This window comes from Falco naumanni, chromosome 2, assembly GCF_017639655.2.
Source record: "Falco naumanni isolate bFalNau1 chromosome 2, bFalNau1.pat, whole genome shotgun sequence".
Lineage (NCBI taxonomy): Eukaryota > Metazoa > Chordata > Aves > Falconiformes > Falconidae > Falco > Falco naumanni.
In genome coordinates this window covers 75,531,240-75,550,965 of record NC_054055.1, presented here as the reverse complement: position 1 = coordinate 75,550,965, position 19,726 = coordinate 75,531,240, and the positions used below count along the sequence as shown (strand labels likewise).

The window sequence follows — 19,726 nt, the reverse complement described above, 5'->3', positions numbered from 1 at the left end:
TTTTCTATCAGGTATAGGCTACTTGACTGTTTCCTCTTTTAAAACTACCAGATTTTAACCAATAATAAAGGTTGGTACCTCACTTTAAAAAAGACAAGATACACACAACAGAACCAGAAATATGGTCCCCACGACATTTCATTTAGCCTGCCACAAAATAGGAGAATAAGAGATCTTAGTAATTATCTCTGCACCATATGGTCACAGTCTTTGTTGCCCACATCAAATTAACACACCAGCAGTGGTTTTGTAAAACTGTGTTTTCACCACAGCTGAACACATCTAGTGTCCCATTTCTTCTGTATGCTACTTCTCCTCGGTGTTGTGTGGTCTTGCCGCCTCCCAGCTCTAGCACAAATCAGAGCAGGTCTCTTAGGTCCTCTGCATATTCAAAGAAAGAGGCGTGCACCTCCAAACCACAGTTCTAAGACCCCAACTTAGACTTCCCATCTTATAAAGGATCCTCTCTCTCTGCTTACCTGAGCCTTCTGATTCATTCAGCCAACTGTTTCTCAGTTAGCCAACTGTTTTCAAAAGTGCCAGCAGTTCGAAACAGACTGCTTTCAGAGAGACAAAACTTCAAAGGGCTAAATCAAACAGGGCAGCCGACAGTGCTGCTGTCCTACTGTATGCCCTGTGTTAGGAAAGCTGTATATACTGCAACAGCGATGGTACAAAAATCTACTGTGCATTATCTGCCTAACTGGATGCACTTTTTACTGGCTGAGTGAAAACAATACTGCAATTTCTGCTCCTGCCCACACTGCAGAGCTGAAGCACATTAGAAAAAGTACCTTCCCTCATATAATTTCAAATACATTAATGTTCCCTTGTGCTACTGAAGTTACTTCCTGGAAAGGAAGAGATTACTTAAGATTTAAAAACTACTTCCATAAGTAATATTTAATGGAATTAGTGCCATCTAGTGAAGACACAGCAATGAAACAAGTAGGGCTTGGCAAAGAAATGAGTGAAATACATACAGTTTTTGTCACCCAGACCTTTAAAAATGAAGGTAAATAAAGATAACTACACTGCAATTATTTTTATCTGCAGTCTGTTACCTTAATCAACTCAGTGTCTTTATTAAATTTGGGTAATAAAGGATGGATAGACATTGCATGAAATACCACTGAACAGTATATCCAGGAAAACAGGATACCTACCAGGCTGAAGACCATCTTCCAAGTTGAAATCATCTACAATGAAAGAAGGGAAGTTTTAAGTGTAACGCAAAAACTGAACTAATTTTAGACTATTTTTACACAAAATGCACCTCATGATGTTTTCACCAAGAATATAATGGCATGGTCATTCAGCTGTGGCCCACAGAAGACCACCAGTTACCAGGCGTTATCTGCCAAACTACATGCTGCTTTTGGTGGTCACGGTACTTTACCAAGGGCCAGCTCAAGGCGAGCAAGCTCAAAACATGCAGATTGAAAGCCAACAGAAGGGATTCTTGCAGGGTCTTTAAACTTGTGAAATCACAAAGTAAATTTGTAAAAGCATTAGCAGAAGACTCAAAAATGCAGAAATCCTTTTGCCATTAAGAAACTGTTTTCTTTTATAGAAATAAAAAAATCAGACTCTCAAGTGACTATGTACTACACAGTAAAAGGCATTACAAGCCAATTAGATCTCACTGAAATCTGATGATGGTGGCGGCTTTTTTGACGGAAGAGGCTTCTTTGATGGAAGAGGCTTCAATGGAGGAGGTTTCTTCGTAGTTTCTGTCAGGGATAGTTAGAAAAAAAAGAAGTCTAAATACTATTTAATACACTGTTCCAAGGATACCTGAAGGACAAATGTAAGCCTATGCCTATACAATGAAAAGCACAAGGATCAAGTCTATACAGCAAGACATTTTCCCCCTTAAGCGGTATCCCTGAGTGTTCCCAGAGACAAATTTCAGTTCTATGCAGTCATCACATTTTGACATACCCATAGCTGAATAGTTCCACTGAGGTTTAAACAAACCTGTGGGGAAGACGTCATGCTTGGTCGTGCAGTGGGACTCAGAAACAAACAAGCCAAAAGAACAGCCACTATTTTCCCACCTACCTCCCAAAATTTGTAAGAGTGTAATAATTACCAATTGCATCTTCTAAGCTGAAGTCATCAAAATTGCCTGTAGAAGATGAAAGCAACAGTAAGAACACTGTTTTTCCTTACTCAAAACCAACACTTATAACAGTCATAACCATGTCTTTGATCTACCTTGAGGTATGCTTCCTGCATCAGGCTAGAAGAATATTTTGAGTCAGATACTCCTCTCTTTCTGCAGACCACTATCCAACACATCTCTTAGAAAAACAAAGGAATAGCACTAAAAAGTGTCTCTGTAACAGAGGATCCAGAGGACCACAATGTATATTCCTACAGTCAATATAATGCACTTAATCCTTTATTCTTGCCACTGCTATTGCATGCTTTCTTAGTTACAACCAAAGCATATTCTTTCCTAGCCTTCTTTCTACTGCACGGCAAAATAAGCAGGGGCACAGCTCCAATTCACAAGAATTTACACAATCCAAGTGTGAAGATGAGCCTTGAAGCACAAAGGCCAGTATGAAAGTTATATGATTGGGTAATGGATTTAATACCTTGGCATCAAAAATTAATTTTCATGGGTTTATAAGACTTATCTTTTCCTCTAACAAAGGTTAACAGTATGAAGGTGGTTAAGTTATTACGGATGATCTTCAGCAGTCTCTTCAATTTCCTAAAAGACAGCTAAATGCAGCTGTCAGCTATGTGGTCCTCACTCTAGGTAGATTAAGCTTCATTTTCAGCTCTTAGGAAAAGAACATTCTCTCTTGCTGTATTAAGTCAGTTGCTAGAGCTACTGTTGCTTACCCAGTCAACTGCAAATTCAGTAACTTAATATATTCATGATACAAACTGGTTTCACAGCACATAGTAGTGTGATCTCAGCAGCACAGGCTTGTAAGACAAATGGACAGCTAAAACAACTGCTTGATAGTTCATCATTCCTACTTTCACTGCAGAATGGGAAAAGGCACAAAAGTAGATAACAACTATTCAAGAAAAAGACATCCAAATATGCTGCCCTAGCCCCAAAGAAGCTGGAAGACCTTTTCTAACTACTATCAAGCCAGCCAGAGTAAAACTTAATTCCAGCCAAAGATACCTTAATTCAGAAGAAACACACATAAAACATAGATGTGTCTGACTTCTCCTCTAAGAATGTAGCTACCTATAGAGAAGGAATAGAACTTGATACTGCAAAGTCTGAAGAGAGGAATAAAAAACCCATCAAAAATCAAACCACAAGCACAACGTTCTTTCTGCTTACATGACAGGCTAAGTTAAGACAAGGACAAGTCACAAGTCTAGTCCCAGGAATGACAGATGCTCATATACCTGGTAACATCTTTCATGTCAACTGAGGTCAAAATTGAAATCTCTTCCTTCTCAGATAACTGAACTAATGATGCCTTTTTTTTTTTTTTTTTCAGAGAAGAAATGAGACTAAGATATATTTTTAATCTGAAGCCTACATCATCTTGCAATATAACCTCAGAAACCTCAGTAAAATGAGCCATTGCTAGGACCCAAATCTCAGTTACCTCTGAAGTCACCCCTTTGCTTAGACTTACCCAAGAAAACTCCACGTTAACAGGCAAAAAAAGGTCAAAACACTCAAGAGAAATTTAAACAGGTATTTGCATAGTTGTTCCTCAGACTCCAATTCTGGTTTGTTTGTTTTCTCAAATACATTAATCACTCAGCCTACAGTTCTCCAGGGAGGAATGACTAAGACAACGCCTGATCAGATATTTACTAGTCTAAGAAGTCAGGCAGAAGGATCTGTTGAAGATGCATGCTCCTCAACACACTATCAGAGTAGCAGAGGATGGACCACCACCATATGTTAACACTGTATGTCTCAAGGTTAAAGATACATCACCAAGTCAATGCATGTTACACTGGTGAATGTATTTCAAGAGCAGTATTTCTTTTTTAGGAGTGGGAGGGGCACCTATACTCAACATCATGCTTTGGTGTAGCTGAAGTTTTACCTGGAGCAGAAAAGAGGCTATTTGAAGAGTCTCCTACTGTCATCATGAAACAGTCTGAGAACTCTGAATAGTTCCAGTTGCAGTTTCTCCTCGAAAGGAGAAAACCAGTGTAAAAGAGAGTGCATTCAGTGACATTGCTATTTTAAGGTATTGTCTTCACATATAATCTTCACAGAGAAATAATTTAGGATGAGACTGTTGATGCCAATCTCACGTAAAGCATGCTTTGAGATACCACTAGAAAATCGGAGAGTTAATAAAAAAATAATTCTATATCAACTGGAATTATTCAATATTCTGCAACTGCAATTCTGTTTTCCAAGCATGCAGCAAGGTGACGGGCTCTTCAAACACATTATTAAGAAAGAAGGAGAAAATGTCAAAACCTAGCTTATCAAACTCATTACAATAATCTGCACTATGAAGTGCTGGCAGTCTGCTTTCCTAGAAAAGCCTGGTTGTTTCTCCACTGTCCATGACAAACCTTCCTATGTCTTTAAATCATTTGCTTTTACAACTGTACTCAGTCAGGTTTTTGTATGGGTGGGTCCAACTAAACTAGAAGTTCTATTACTTAGCCTGAAAGGAGAGAGGCTCAGTACCAGGGATTCAGCTCGTTCCAGGGGAGAAACAATTAGATAACAGAGATAAAGCCACAGGACTAGAATAAACGTAGCTGCAGGATCCAAGAAGAAAAAGTCAGCAAGAATATGCTACACTCCCTACAGGCTTAAGGAGCACCAAGAGTAACCAAGCTTATGAGCATTTTCTTAGCCTAAGCAAATAAAGCAGATACTATACTGAGTATAAAGCACAATACAGCAGATGTTTCTAGCTCCTAGGGGCAAGAGCAGATTCAAGAACATTTCAGAAGTGTCTACACTATTTTCTTTCCGTGTTCATAGCTCAAATACCAGGATCTCAAGAGAGACAGTTCTTCAACAGGCTGTCCCCAGTAACCTGCATAGTTTGTGTCAGATGGCGGAAAAACAGCAGGTAAAACAGGCAAGCAAACATATGCTTCTGAAAAGCTGATGAGCTAAAGAGTATTCAAGACAGTGAAGTAACTAATACCGTAGCAGTAAGTATCTGAGAGTGGTGATGGGTCTTTGCAAAGTAACTACCCAAACAGGAGTCCTTTGCAAAGACCCATCACCACTCTCAGATACTTACTGCTACGGTATTAGTCATATTTACATTCCACTGCAGAAGCTGACACAAGCTTTGGAAAGTTCCTCCATCAGTCACAAGTATGGCAACACACCAAGAAAGGAAACTTGTGATGAATCACCACAAACATAACTTTCTGACTTGAGCAACTAACTGCTCAAATGTTGTTTTTCTAAATGCGGGTGCTCTCCTCCTTCCTTCCCTCCCTCCCCAGTGCCCTGTGTACCACAGGGTGCCACAGAGCCTGCATGCTTCAGCTGGTCTTCCAGTTGTAGGCCTATGGACCAGGTGACAGTAGTCAGCTGTGATTTCACCACTGGGTGGTGTTACCTGCCACTCTGTCAGCGGCCAAATAACTTACAATCATAGAATCAGAATATCTCAAATTGGAATGGACCCAATAAGGAAAGACCATAGAGTCCAACTTGTTGCTCCTTGCAGAACTACCTAAAACTAAGCCATGTGACTAGAAGTGTCATCCAGATGCTCCTTGAACTCTGACAGGCTTGGCGTTGTGACCACTTCCCTGGGGAGCCTGTTCCAGTGACTGACCCCCATCTCAGTGAAGAGTCTTTTCCTAGCGTCCAATCTGAACTTCTCCTGATGCAGATTTATTCCATTTCCTCATGTCCTATTACTGATCACCAGAGAGAGGAGATCAGCACCTTCCCCTCCACTGCCTCCTTTGAGGAAGTTGTAGACTGTGATGAGGTCACCCCTCAGCCTTCTCTTCTCCAAGCTAAACAAACCAAGTGAGCTCAGTTGCTCCTCACAAACCTTGCCCTTGAGGCCTTTCACCATCTTGGTTGCCCTCCTCTGGGCACCCTCTGATAGTTTCATAGCATCATTTAGGTTGGAAAAGACCCTTAAGATCATCGAGTCCAACCATTTGATTCCTTTATACTGAGGTGCCCAAAACTGCACGCAGTACTTGAGGTGGGGCCACATCAGTGCAGTGTAGCGTGGGACAATCACCTCCCTTGACCAGCTTGCTATGCTGTGCTTGATGCACCCCAGCACACGGTTGGCCTTTTTAGCTGCCAGGGCACACTGTTGACTCATGTTCAACTTGCCATCAACCCAAACCCCCAGATCTCTTTCCACGGTGCTACTCTCCAGCCCCTTGTCCCCTAGTTTGTACGTACAACCAGGATTATACCACCCCAGGTGCAGAATCCAGCGCTTGCTCTTGTTAAATTTCATATGGTTGGTGATTGCCCAACTTGGGTCTGCCCTGCTGTCTAGCTGCTCACTTTCATGAAATCTGCAAAAACCTTGAGCTCAAAGAGGCATCTCATCTCTGTAGAGTCTACAGGAGGTTTGGCAGCCCTCCTGGGGGATGAGGATGCTGGTAGCTACAAGGGCATAAACTCTTGGGCAATCAGGCAACAAACAGCTTCTCCAACTTCCAGCAGGGAAACTGGATTTTATACTCCTGTATCTTGTGTTCCTTCCCCTTGGGGGACTGAAAACACAAGCAGTAGAAATATTCAACACCTAACCATATCAGGTGCTACAGAAAATACAGGAAAGCAAATACATTGAACCTTGTTCATGAAACACTTCAAGTACAGAGCAAAGCCATCACATCCCTTACCACTGGTTTTTAAGTTTACCAGCACTTGGTTTCAATCCAGGTTTTGCCCCACCAGCATTAGTTATCAACAATAAAAGACTTCTACTGCTCTGCTCACATTCTGACAGTTATTTTCCAACATGTCCTATGCAGGCAAAACCAAGAGGAGCAATTTAATCACAAAAAACCTGGGAGAAAGGTGACTTGGTTCTCCATACCTTGCTGTAAAGGACTGCCTTTCTAAGATTTTAAGTTGGAGAAACTGAAACATGAAAACCACTCACTGTGAATGGAAGAACATACTTAAAACTGTATTCCATCTCTCAGCCAGGGCAGAGGTTTGCAGGCAAGATTCCTCTGCGTCAGGCAACACAGATGGGATATTTACTCCCACTGCCAAACAGCAGTTTATAATTAGCCCTGCCTGGAGTCTTATGAAATTGAATTCAACACAGTTGGTTTCAAACCCTGTTCCTCCTGCACATACCCACCTATTGATGCTGCTTTTCAAGTTTAGTCTCTCTACAGAGCAAGAGAAAACAAAAAGCTTTGCATAGAAAGTTCTAAGAACAAAGCTCCTTCCTACTTAAAAATAAATATGGCCCAAACACAAATAACAACTGTAAATCAGCCAAAAAACAAAGGTAATTTTTTACATCTGGGGAATGTGTGCTTTCTGCACATCTGGAGCTTTTGCTAACATATCTGATGGGAATAAAGTCAGCGAAGCCTCTGCTGCAAACAATAAAAAGATTTATTTCCTTTTCAAAAGATGCACCAGGCTACCCTAATAACTATCATATTTAATTTTTGTAGAGTGATACAAAAGCGACTTCCCTGAAAAGCTACTTTATTTGCACCAATTTTGAAAATACAGTAAAGAAAAAGTTAGGTGATTACATGGCCTTTTCCTGATCTGTCTGCTAGGAAATAGTTTTTAGACTAATCTGTGATTTATTTTAATATCTGAATTACTAACTATTCTTTCCATCTAAAAATGGCAATTTAATATTTTTAAAAAGCCTACATATTTCAACTCAAACCTGTTTACTTCAGTAACTGTAGTCATATGAGGGTTTTTTAACAGAACATGGTAAAATAAGCTATTTATTGGGGAAGAAAAAAACATTTTGAAGCATTTTGGGGAATTTTGCTTGTTGGAAAGTCTCCTGTGCACGCACTGCACAACTTTCGTTGCCCCTCTGAGCAACAGAAAGTAGGAAAATATGATGGGGCTATAAACATGAGCTATAAGCAGTTTTCCAGGGAGGATTTGATACAGCAGAGAACAGAATGAATACTTCTGAATCAGCAGAAAGCATACAGAACAACAGAGTCAACTATGAAGCTAGAGTATTAACAAGATTACAACAGTCCTGCCAATGGCTGAGCTGCTTATCCAGAAACAAGAAGGCATAAAAGAGAAGTATGCCATAGTTAAAAAAGGTCTAGGAACTCTTGAGTTCCTTCAATCAAGTAGTGACGATAAAAGCAAATATTTGGGATCTTAATCGCAACCTGCCCAGTGATGAGTTGTCTACCACAGTCTGGTTGTTTTCTTACAGTATGTAATTCTGCACATCCATAACCAATGTAACCACCTTCCTTCCAAGCAACAGTCTGGACGCTTGGTGATTATCTTCTGGTTACAACTCTCAGTAGCAAGCCAACATCAAATGGCAGAGCCACAGGTCCCAGATCTCTTCCTTAAACTTAAAAGAGCTTCCAAAGCACAGTCACTAACAGCACCTTGGAAAGGGCTAAAATATTTTCCATGTTGTGGAGAAAATTGTCTGTTGCAGAGAGTACCTCCCCCACATATCAAACATACTCAAAACCTGGCTGTCCATGGTCCGGGGCAACCTGCAGCGACTGACTCCGCAAGCAGTCAAACCTATACTTTGAAAACTGCGGAGCAATATACACACTGACAGCACTAAGACGGACACTAGTGGAGATGGTGGGGCTCGGAAGGGGCACACATTCAAGGCCTTTTGAAAACTCAGTGTTCTCATCTTCACAAGCAGATTCATGACCATTAAGCCTCACTAGGTAACAACCCAAACTGCAGCCAGCACCGATAATTAACAGTTAAATACACTGGAAAGACTATGATGGCAGTTAATCAAAAGATTAGTCTTGAATTTTATCCAAGCAGGTTGCAAACTCTTCAGTATTGTGTAATTGAATAAAATCATTGGTTCTCCTGGAAGTAACTACAACTGACACATAACCTGACGGTATTTTGTTGCTAGGAGTTTATCTATACTTCTACTCAGATAATAACATTCTCCTCTCTTTGCACTGAAACCCTCTATATGCATCTGTACAGCTCGGTACCCTGCCCAGCCTTGCGTGGAGACAGGGAGACGTGTTGTCAGGGCAACTGTGTGATATCTTGAGCCATGACTTCGAGTTGCGTGCTTTTTCTGCTCATCCCAATTCAGTAAAACACTATCACTGTGTAATATGTGTAAGGTGATAGATTGAAGGCTTCCCTCCCCACCGAACCATCAGCAAACACCAGCATTATGTTTTCTCTGCATCCTTATTTGCGCACACTTTGCACCTCTGGTAGATTCTTGGATTGGGGCAGGGAGGGATGGAAAAAAAGAGCATCCTGGGGGGGGGGCTCAGAGGAGAAGGGAAATGGGGAAATGCAGCAGTGAGGCTCAGCTGCAGAAAGGGTAGAGAGGTCTGCACTAGAGAAATAATTTAAATTATAACTTTATATTTAAATTGTAACTTAGAATGAACAAGTAAATGAACTTGGCCTTCCATTTAGGAATTCCTTCTTCAAAATAGAGTGGAAATATATATTTGCAATGAGCACAGAACTAGGTTAAGAATATGCTTATTTTTACAGCAGTACACCAAAATGATGGCTTGTAGTAAGCAGGACTGTTTTCTGTCTGCTGATACTTGTAAACTGACAATATATTTCACAGCCTGTTTCTTTTACCTTCCTCACCAGAAGTCTTACCAGTTCCATACAGTTTGTATGCTAATAGCAAAATCTAAACAAAATCTGTAATCTAGTCAGAAACGTTATCTGAACAGTAAAATTGACTTTGCTATTCTAGAGTCTTTCCTCATGGCTTGTTCAGCTATGGCTAAAAACATTTCTCAGTATTTTCTGTCTGCACACTCAAATATAGCTACTACAGCTTTGGCTAAAATAGAGGTAGAAGACTTTGGATTTTACAATGAGGGTTTCTGGTGGGGAAGGCTAGGGTAGAGGAAACCAGACCCAGTACAGTGGTTTGCAATGATCCAACTCATATTTTAAACCATTGCTTGGAGATTGAATCAGTTCTGGCACTAGTCAACTGATTTTATAACAAAACCTATTTTTCTGATCAAACTTTAAACACTGATGTGTTTCAATAGTACCGGTGACACTTTTCTTCCTACAAGTATTTATATTTAAGGGATTACTTGAGAAAGACTCGCACTAAGTGACAATTCAGTGACCCAGGATTTCACTGCACTGCACCAGTATAGGTTTGGAAACGTGCAGACTGGCTTCAGCCACAGGACATGTGATGTGACACCAGCCTTCTTCCCTGGGCAATGTGGAACACTGCAGGAGAAGGCTCATTACTTCTGCTTCAACCAACTTTGTACTGGACATGCAAAACTACTATCTAAAAAAATATTTCTGAAGGACAGCCATGTCCTGCAGAGACATCCATGCAGAGATACTGCAGCCACCCAGGTCAATGTGACTAGTTTTAGTTGCCCAAACCAGACAAACTAAATAATCAGTTGGATTCTGCCTAAGTGGCAGCCACAGATATACGGCAAGCCAGAAATGTGTAATAAGTTTGGTCAGGAAAGAGTGTATTTTTTCTCAATTTAAGAAAGGGTTTAGTTTGGGTTTTTTTAATTTGGGTTTGGGTTTTTTGTTTGTTTTTCTTTTCTTTCCATCCTTCTTTATCTTTACTTGAGGAACAAGGTAAATCTTCCATTTTGTACCAAGGCTATATTCTTTGTGGTTCCAACATGTTCATGTGCTTAGCAAAACATCTGGAATGTGTCCACAGCGAAACCATAAGCATTTCTAGTTCAAGTGCATCTTGTGAAAGTACTTCTATTCTGCTATATTTAGATGGAACCTTTTATCAAGAATTCTCCATGTCCATCATAAGAAATAATTTCACCATTTTCACTCTGATTCTGTATCACCTTCTAACATAAACAGGATTTTAAGTTCCAGGGTTAATACTTGCAGGCAGTCATTACACATGCCAGATGTTACTCTGCACTATAAATTTACTCATTTTTTAGAACAGCACAGGAAATCAATAGGAATGGAGGGGAAAACTGTCCTCAGGACAAGTAAGAAGCACAAGCTGAAGGAAGCCATGCCTGGGGACAGGACTGGCAGCGGAGACAGTAACAACGATGCAACGGCAACAACCAAGAGAAAGGAGTAGAAGAAGCAGTGACCAGGGAAGAGGAAGAAGGAGACACAGTCGGAGAGCTCTGGCTGCAGAGAAGCTGTCAGCTTGCTACAGCCACAAGCTTCAGAATCACTGCTCTTCTCTGAAGTTTGGGGGGAAAAAAGGTCCACATCCCTGCTTAGTTAGCACAGTGCCTTTACAGGAGGCTGTGGAATTATTAGGAAAATTAAGGTTTGCGTCTGAAAATTAAGGGTTATATGAAAAACATAGCACTGTTCACCTCTAAAGGAAAAGTATAAAATCAAAGAGCTCTGAGGATGGGACACAGCTGCAGCAGACATGCAAGGAACCCGTTGACACAGCAGGAAGCAGGGAAATCTTTCCCAGACCAGAATTTGCAAGCATACAGAGAAAACAAGACTTTGCTTTTTAATTTAAAAAAAAAAAAAAAAAAAAAGTAACTAAAACTAGCTTTTACGACACGAAGCAACCTTCCAATCACTAGCTTTTGCAGTATTGGTCCCAAGTCAGCAGAAAAGCTAACTCAGAGCTGTTGCTGCCACTATGTTCTTTTGCAAGGTGGCACAGAGACCTCCTGCGGCAGCTGAGAAGATACAGACAGTCAGGCAAAGGGCCAGATACACCAGCTGGAACACTGTTTCTCTGTACTGGGAATAACTCGCAGGGTCTAGGCAGCAAGGGCTGATAACATGGTGGGACCCCTGTTGACCAAGGAATGACCTACTACGTACCATGCTGGAGGGAGCATGCTGTAGGATTAACAGCAAGGCCAGGGATAATACCAAGATTCTGTCAGCATGGTAAATCTTTGGGGAAAATGCCTGGAATGAACGGGAATTCTTCATGCCCCTCTCACAGATGCTGGGAGTTACGGATGCTCCTGAACAGAAAAAGAGACGGTATGACCAAGTCAAACGGAAGGCCCTTCAGAGATGCAGCACTGCCAGCTGGGGAGTTGTGAGCACAAGGCAGAGTCAGAGCTTGGTTCAGCCATCACCTTCTCCTGCCCCCAGCCTCCGGACTGAATACTGTTCTGCCAATCCACCTGCATCATTGCACTGGGAGGTACCTGCTGCTGGCCTGGCAGCAGGTGCAAGTAACCATATTTATTGGGCTGTCTGGGTATGGTGGCCAGGCACTGCTTGGCCTCATCTACATGGTGCCATAATGGATCCTGATGCTCAGTGCATCTTATTACCAGCGATGAATGAGCAGTTACAGAGTAAGCATGGAAGACACACATCTACCTCTAGTAGAATGGAGCCTCAGTTTGAATAGACAGGATTGGTAGCCTGTGCCTGTTGCCACTGCCCCTGCCGTTCTTGGGTTTGACTCTCTTGACCACTGTAGATGGGACAGATGAGACAGGAAGGCATTGGGCTTTTGGTGTAGGTGGTGTGCTTTGTACAGGAGGGAACCAGCGACAGGACTTGTACTGACCCCAGTAACGTTGCATGCACTCAGACCCAGTGGCTCTTCCCTTAGCAACGCAAATAATTTTCTGAAAGAGATACTGAACTAATTAAGGGGCCACGGGTAAGATTTAGAAAATGATTAGCACTGGAGTCCCTGGAAAAATAAGGGAAAAGGGGCTCTCAAACACATTTACATTACAACAGTCCTGTTTGGCATACTGGAGAATGGCAGTTAACAACAGACATCAAGAGCTTTGAATGATGTAGCTGCTGCATTAGCAGCTGTAGTTCAAGCATGCTGCAGCTCTTGCATGAGCCAGAGACCAAAAAATGAACCTGGTATGTTACAACTGATGTTGCAAATGCTTTCTTTTCCATCCCTCTGACTGAAGAAGCAAGACCCCGACTGTCTGCACCTGGAATGGTGTGCAGCACCTCTGGAACTGGCTGTTGCAAGGGGTGGAAACACAGCCCCACCGTCTGCCATGGCATCATCCACAAAACTTTAAAGCAACACATCTCTTGAGAATTTTTCCACTGCATTGATGATGTGTTCATTAGAGGAAAAAAAGTCTTGAAGCAATAATACTAAGTAACAGGCCGCAGGTAAACCCTATGTTTCCCAACTTGAACTGATTAGTCTGTGGCCAGCTAATCAAAAATATGAAAACACTGAACTCCTCTGGCTATAAAACGCCCTGCATATGATGAGTTATATGCTGAAAATAACCAATGGAGTTTGTTTAGTGATGGATTCTGTAAAATCACAGCAGGAAATGGGGCTCCAAGCAGCTTGGAGCACCTCCACAGGAGAGGCTGCCACCTACAAATGGACAAGAAGCTGCCGTCAGTTTGCAGAGGTAATGGCCTTTCGAGTTGCCTTGGAACATGCTCAGGAGCATCGATGGCCCTAAGTATACATATACACAGACTCCTGAGTAATCACTAATGCGGTGCAGAAATGGCTCAGAGATTGGATGTGATAATCAGCAGTTAGGAAAAACACTTTCAGCAGCAGAAGAATGGAAAGTAATAAAAAAACTTGGAGAAACATCTACTTGAACACACAGTGTAAATGCACATATTTGAAATTCAAAGGCAATTTGAGAAACATAATAACAAGGCTGACCAGTTAGCTCAACTTGCCAGCACAGATACAGGGTGTGAGCACAAAGGAAAGCTATTTTTAGCCAGCTAGGTCCATGAAACTGCTGCTTGTGTACTGGGGCAGAGAACACAACTTAGACTTGTCTCAGCAAAGCCATAGTGCAAGCAACTAGACCACATGAGATCTGCAGAATAATACATCACACATGGAAAGTACGAATGATGAACCAGTATGTGCGATGGAAAAACAGAAGTTTGAAGAAGCTTGGCAAGCAGATAGGTTGCCTTCTCTTCAGCAACAACTGCAGGTGCTGTGTCCTCACAGTGGCAAAGCTAGAAATGGGTTGTTAAGTAGCTTTTCTACTTGAAAGGGAAATGTAGGGAGCACCCTAGACAGAATAAACAAATGCATATTTTGCCATGACAGAACACAGCCTTGGCTGGGCTCAGATGGCAGCAGTCATTTTAAAACCACAGCTGTCCAAGAATGAGCAGAGCAAGTGTATCATATTCCCTCAAATCCCCAGGAATCTGGAAAGGTAGAATGGTACAATGGCTTACTTGAAACTGCACTCCAGGAAAAGGGAGTTTCACCTCTATGAAGCTCGCTGGGTCAGAAGGGGAGCTAGTTAACATAAAAGTAGAAACCCATCACACCAGCCCTGCAGAAATCCATTTACCCCAAGTTCAGCTGGGTAATAAAGTACCAGCCAGTTCTGGGGATCCCAGAATTGAGACACAAGTTCGTGACTATCCTCCTGCTGCAACTGAAATCCCTAAGGAAGGAGTCCTTATCACTTGAGGACCAGGAATTACCTACTAGGTGGTCTCTGGAAAAATTATAATGAAATTAAATATGTACTGTTACATATGATAAATCATCTTATTTTCCTTCATAAACTATGCCATGTATTTTGGACACACAAGACCTATGTCTTTGCAGACACGATGGAGTCCAAACAGTTCCTGGGTACACATTGCTCAAGAATGTACAGGGCATGAACTGGGCAGGGTTTCAGCAGTAGAGGGCTGCAGGGTGCCCTGTCTGGGAAGAGGCCGTGATGTGCCCAGTGCCACTTACAGTCATGCCACGCTGGCACTGACACCAATGGTGTGCACCAAATCTTCAAGTGGTCAGAGAAGCATAGAGTATTCCTCCTTGAACACAGGTAAGAAAGGGCATCAGCCAACAGGGACAGGAGACACATGCAGACATGGTCTGAGACTCACAGAGGGGACATGTGGCTGGAGATGTGCTCTAGGCAGAGGAGGTTCCATGCCAACACAGTATGGACCTGAGGGACTGTTGCTGTGGGCCACTCACACCACAGCAGTGACAGCCCTGAGGGACCACCAACAACCTTCACTGTGGCAGAGATACTGAGAAGCAAAGAGGAGCAGGGGAAAAATCAGCAGGAAGCAAGGAGAAGCAGCAGAAAGAACTCATTGGGCATATGACCTTCCTGCTCTGCTCATCACTTCACTGAAGCAGCAGAGGATGGGCTGAGCGTAACATGCAGTGAAAACCAGGGGGGCAAAGATGGGGTGTAGGGGTGTTTGGCTTAAGCTGAAAGTAGGGAAGAGGGTTCATTGATTGTTTTCTTCCTCTCAATTCCCAAATTCATGATTATTAGTTTGTGTTAACTGGCAGTAAGTTAAGTGAAAGGTCCTTTGAGCTGAGGCCATTTTGCTTATAACATTCTCTCAAAACACTTTTACTAGACTTGGAAGAGTAGGTTCCTGTGCCAGAGCAGGGAAAAGCACTTTGGCTAAAAGAAAACAGCTTGCCTCTGGCAAGATCATCTTAACTGATGAAGATTACTATTATTACTGCATTTCACTAACAAAGCTGTCACCTGATTAAATATAAGTTGATTGCAGTGAGAAGTTCAAGACAGCAAGAGTTAAAGCAGATTCCTTTCTCAAGCACAGGCAACCCCATCTCATGCACCAGGGTAACATCAGGAAGGTATTGAAACTGGTCTTGGCTGGATGGCAGTAGGATGAGTCACACTTAGCTCTCGCCAAGTTAAATCACTGTAGCTACGGAAAGCTCAAGGATTGTTACAGTGATGTCATTTTGATGTAGAAATGCAGTGGCCATTTTATATAAATAATACCACATTAAAAAACCTCTTGGCCATTTCAAATTAGAGGAAACGGGAAGATGGAGAAACACGTGCTGCACTTCTCAAGTTCATGCTACTATGTATGCATACTAGCACTGCTACTAAAATTGTTCAACTGAAAAAAAAAAGTTGTGTGGTTTGTTGTTTTTTTTGTTTGTGGGTTGTTTTTTTTTTTTGGAATCAGATTTAAAAGGCAAACAACTCCAGAGCCCACACAGCAGAAATCAGTCTCCAGGAGTCCCTGCACCACCTCCTTGCCCTAGCTGAAAGCTCCATCTACTAGATTACAGACAGGCTCATTTCACCATCTTTCATCCAACTAGTCATTCTTCTCAACAATGACTTGCCTCAACAAGAAGCCAGGGGCACAAATGTTTCCCTCCCTTTACTCATAGCACTATAATTGCAGCGGTCTTACAAAGATGGATCTCCACTTGTAATTCACCTTAGGGTATTGATCTTACAACACAGATACCTCAGCTTCCAGCAGCTATTTTGCTCACCTCCCAGTGTGCACTACAACTATTTCTTGTGGCAACCGTGTTTCAATCAACAATCTGTACTCAATTCTTGCAAAGGATATTTAAATCACATATTCCCGAGTCCAAACTTGAGATCCTCCATAAGCATAAAGTTTTTATGCCTTGATCTTTCTGCAGTAGATAAAGGAGACTTTTAAGCCTTGTTCGTGCATGCAGCAGTTTTCTGTTGCTCATCACATACAGACTTTTCTGTTTAATCCTTCTGCTGTGCTCTTCACATTCATTCTACAGAAGATCTGCTGCCTAATACTTTTTTTTTTTTTCGGTTGTATTTTGAAAACCAGATGCCTAAAATTAGACGCTGGGCTAACCTGGTGGTTTTACAGTTGTAAAATGGCTGATCTAGTCTCACAACTCATAGCCAGTCAAAGCAGGACACCCCCTGCCCTCTCCTCCTCTGCCCCCACCTCACTTCCACTCTCCAACACGGCGCCCTGCCACTCCCTTGTGCTGGCTCTGACACTCATCAAACACTCGGCAGAGCAAACTCAATGCACCAGATTAGTCATATGCTGACTTATCAAGCTGAATCATCTCAGTATAGGCCCTGATGGGCACCAGACCAAACACAGGAGGAGAGAAACAGAAAGATCCCACTCCTCAGCAGGGGCAAGCTGTCAGACTGTCGATACTGAAACTGACGATATAAAAACTCGCATTCTACCTTCCTCTGGATCCAGCCCCAATGATACCTAAATTCCAGCTTTGTCTGACTTGTACAGCTCATACTGGCAAATGAGACAACACTTAAAATACCAGTTTTGAGGTTAAAACTGCAAAACTCGTTTTCTAAGCAAGCTCTTTAAATAACAAAGTTCACCCTTCCTTAATAATACATGCAAATCCTCATGATATGTTGAATGCTGTTTCAGCACTAACAGCTTTCACATGCCTAAAATGATGATCCCATAAGAAGTTCTCAGTCCAGAGGCACAGACTCATCCACTTGAACCATGGAAGCAAGCAGTGCCAGTGAAACCTGCCATCTCCAAATCGTCACACAACAGCTGAACTGCTTATAAGGCAACATCCTTAACTTTCTATAGCAGTTCTGCACATTCAGACTACAGAAAGCCTACCAACGGTGAAATCAAAATTTTCAAAAGTACATAATTCAGGTCTTGCCTTTATTTTCACTGCATCACCACAAGTCTGAAATTCCCCCAGAGGGCCCCACCCTCCCCAGGCTGACATTCTCAACAGTGCTCAAATTCTTACCCATTTTGTTTCAAGAAAAAGTGGCCAAACAAATTATAACCTATCTTCTTGGTTGGTATTATTGGCATTAACTATTACCCAGATAAATTAACCAGCTTCTTAAGAGCTATCTGTTACAATTGCTCATTTCCCTCAGAAATCAAAACAAAACCCCTGAAGGCAGTTTTTGAGCACCTTCCCTCCTGCAAAGCAGAAACCAGACAGACTCTCTTCACCTCCAAACTGCTGGAAGAAAGTTTAGAAAGACTCTTTTAGTTACTGCAAATACTTCCACGCCTTAAGAGCATCACACCAAAGACCCAGCTGCCTGTGACCACGAGGACTGCTTGCAGAGGTAGAGGAACAAGTTTTCCACCCAAGCAGTAAGACGATACCTACGTTAGCAGCCTGAATCATCTGTCAGTTTTAAAGGCAGTTATTGTAAAATTGTACTATTTCCCCAAGAGCTCAGGTTTGCTACCCTAGCAGTTAAGACCAGAGCAGAAGTACTGAATTCAAACAGGCTTAATGCTAAACTGCTTATCTGGCATCCTGCATGCAGCATCTACAGCGTCTAGTCAAAGTTATGAATGGCTATTTTTCCTCCTCTCTTACAGTGAGGAGATACCGAGGCTTTGAAGTGTTGCTTTTACAACACACCTGAAAGAAAACACCTAGGCACAGCACCGAGTATGTTAATTAATGCGGTTTAAAAAAAAAGTTTCTTAGAAATAAGTCATGTAAATGGGAGATGCCAGTTCACACAAGCATATTCCAGCTTATCAGTCTTTCTCCTGAAAAGAACTCGGTACCGGGAACTTCGCTGTTCTCCCCCGCTCCGTATCTCCTTACAGCAAGCCCCGCGGGCTGTGGCACACACGCCGCTCTGACCGGGGTTCCAGAAAATCGCCCCTGACACACACCGAAGCCATGATAAGCTTCTCAGAAAATACACCGGTGCGTTTCGCCCGGCGGCTCTGCAGTAATTTAAAAAAAACCCAACTGTTAAAGGCTGTTGCGTGCCAGCAGACTCCGGTAACTGCCCCATGCCCTGGGACTGCCCTGACTCCGCTCTCCTTCCTAAAATGGAAGCCGCGCTCCGGCTGCGCTCCCCGCCGCCCCTTCCAAGCCCCCTCCGCGGACCCCCCCGCACCCAAGGGCCCTGCTGGGGCGAGCACCACGTATTCACCGAAGAGATTAAAAACAAGACAGGGTTTCCGCTGCGGGAGGCGGGCAGAAAGCTCAGGAATACTTTTCCAGTTAGTTTAAAGGAAAAAAAAACACACACCACCCCCCCACAAACCCAGCCAGAAACGGGACGGAGGCGGGGAGCGTCCGCCGCTACCCTGGCCCCGACAGAGGCGGCCGGGGACTCGCCGGCTCCCCCAAGGGCTCCTCTGGTCCCCGGGAGGCTCCCCGGCCCTCCCCGCCTCCGTGACGAGCCCGTGGACCCAGGCCCGGCAGGGCAGCCGGCGCCCCGCGGCAGGACCGCTCCCCGCTCCCGCCGCCCGCCTCACCTCTGACGGGGACCAGGAGAGCGAGAAGCACCGCCAAGGGAAGGAGCCTCCACCGCCGCATGGCTGCCCGCCCCGCAAGCGCCGCTCGCTGCCTGACAGCCGCTCCCGGCGCCCGCCGCAGCCGCTCCCGCCTGGCCCAGGGCAGCACCGCCCCAACCCCGGGGCTGGATGCGCCGCGCCCGGGCCGCCGCCCCACCTCGGGGGAGGAGGGAGAGAGAGGGCAGCCCGCCGAGCTGGGGCGGAGCCGGCCCGTCCTGCCCGCCGCCGTGGCGGGGCAGCTGCCCGGCTGGCCGCGCCGTGGCGGTGCGGGGCGCGGAGCCCGCGGGGAGCGGCCTCTGCCCGGGCTGGCGGGGCGGGGCGGCGCGGCCCCCGGGGCTGCCGTCGGGGCAGCCGTTACTTGCGGGTGGCAGCCGTTACCCGCCATGGCCGCGCCGCGCCCGCGGGCAGGGCTGGGCGGTGGCGGGGCTCCGTTCCCTGCGGGCGGGAGGCGGCGGGCCGAGGCCGGGAGCCGGGTTTCCCGTGCGGGCCGGCTCGAGTCCGCCCGGCTCCGGCGGGCTGGAGAAGGAGCGAGGCCTCGGGGCGGGCGAAGGGGTGCGGGTC

At 44.1% G+C, this 19,726-nt stretch overlaps 1 protein-coding gene across 2 annotated transcripts in view; it reads right to left on the bottom strand.

Moving 5' to 3' along the window:
- The window catches only part of CD99 (CD99 molecule (Xg blood group)), a 28,037-nt gene extending 8,735 nt beyond the window's left edge, over positions 1-19,302 (bottom strand). Inside the window, exons 1-4 of one of the 2 annotated variants that reach the window (XM_040584909.1) lie at positions 19,127-19,302; positions 2,096-2,131; positions 1,647-1,733; positions 1,167-1,199 (exon numbers count right to left, since the gene is read on the bottom strand). In XM_040584909.1, the coding sequence (XP_040440843.1) occupies positions 1,167-1,199; positions 1,647-1,733; positions 2,096-2,131; positions 19,127-19,187 (217 nt within the window). In that variant the 5' untranslated portion in view covers positions 19,188-19,302. The remainder of the gene's footprint in view (positions 1-1,166; positions 1,200-1,646; positions 1,734-2,095; positions 2,132-19,126) is intronic. The other variant, XM_040584908.1, reaches the window with a different exon arrangement.
- Positions 19,303-19,726: the final 424 nt, after the last annotated feature.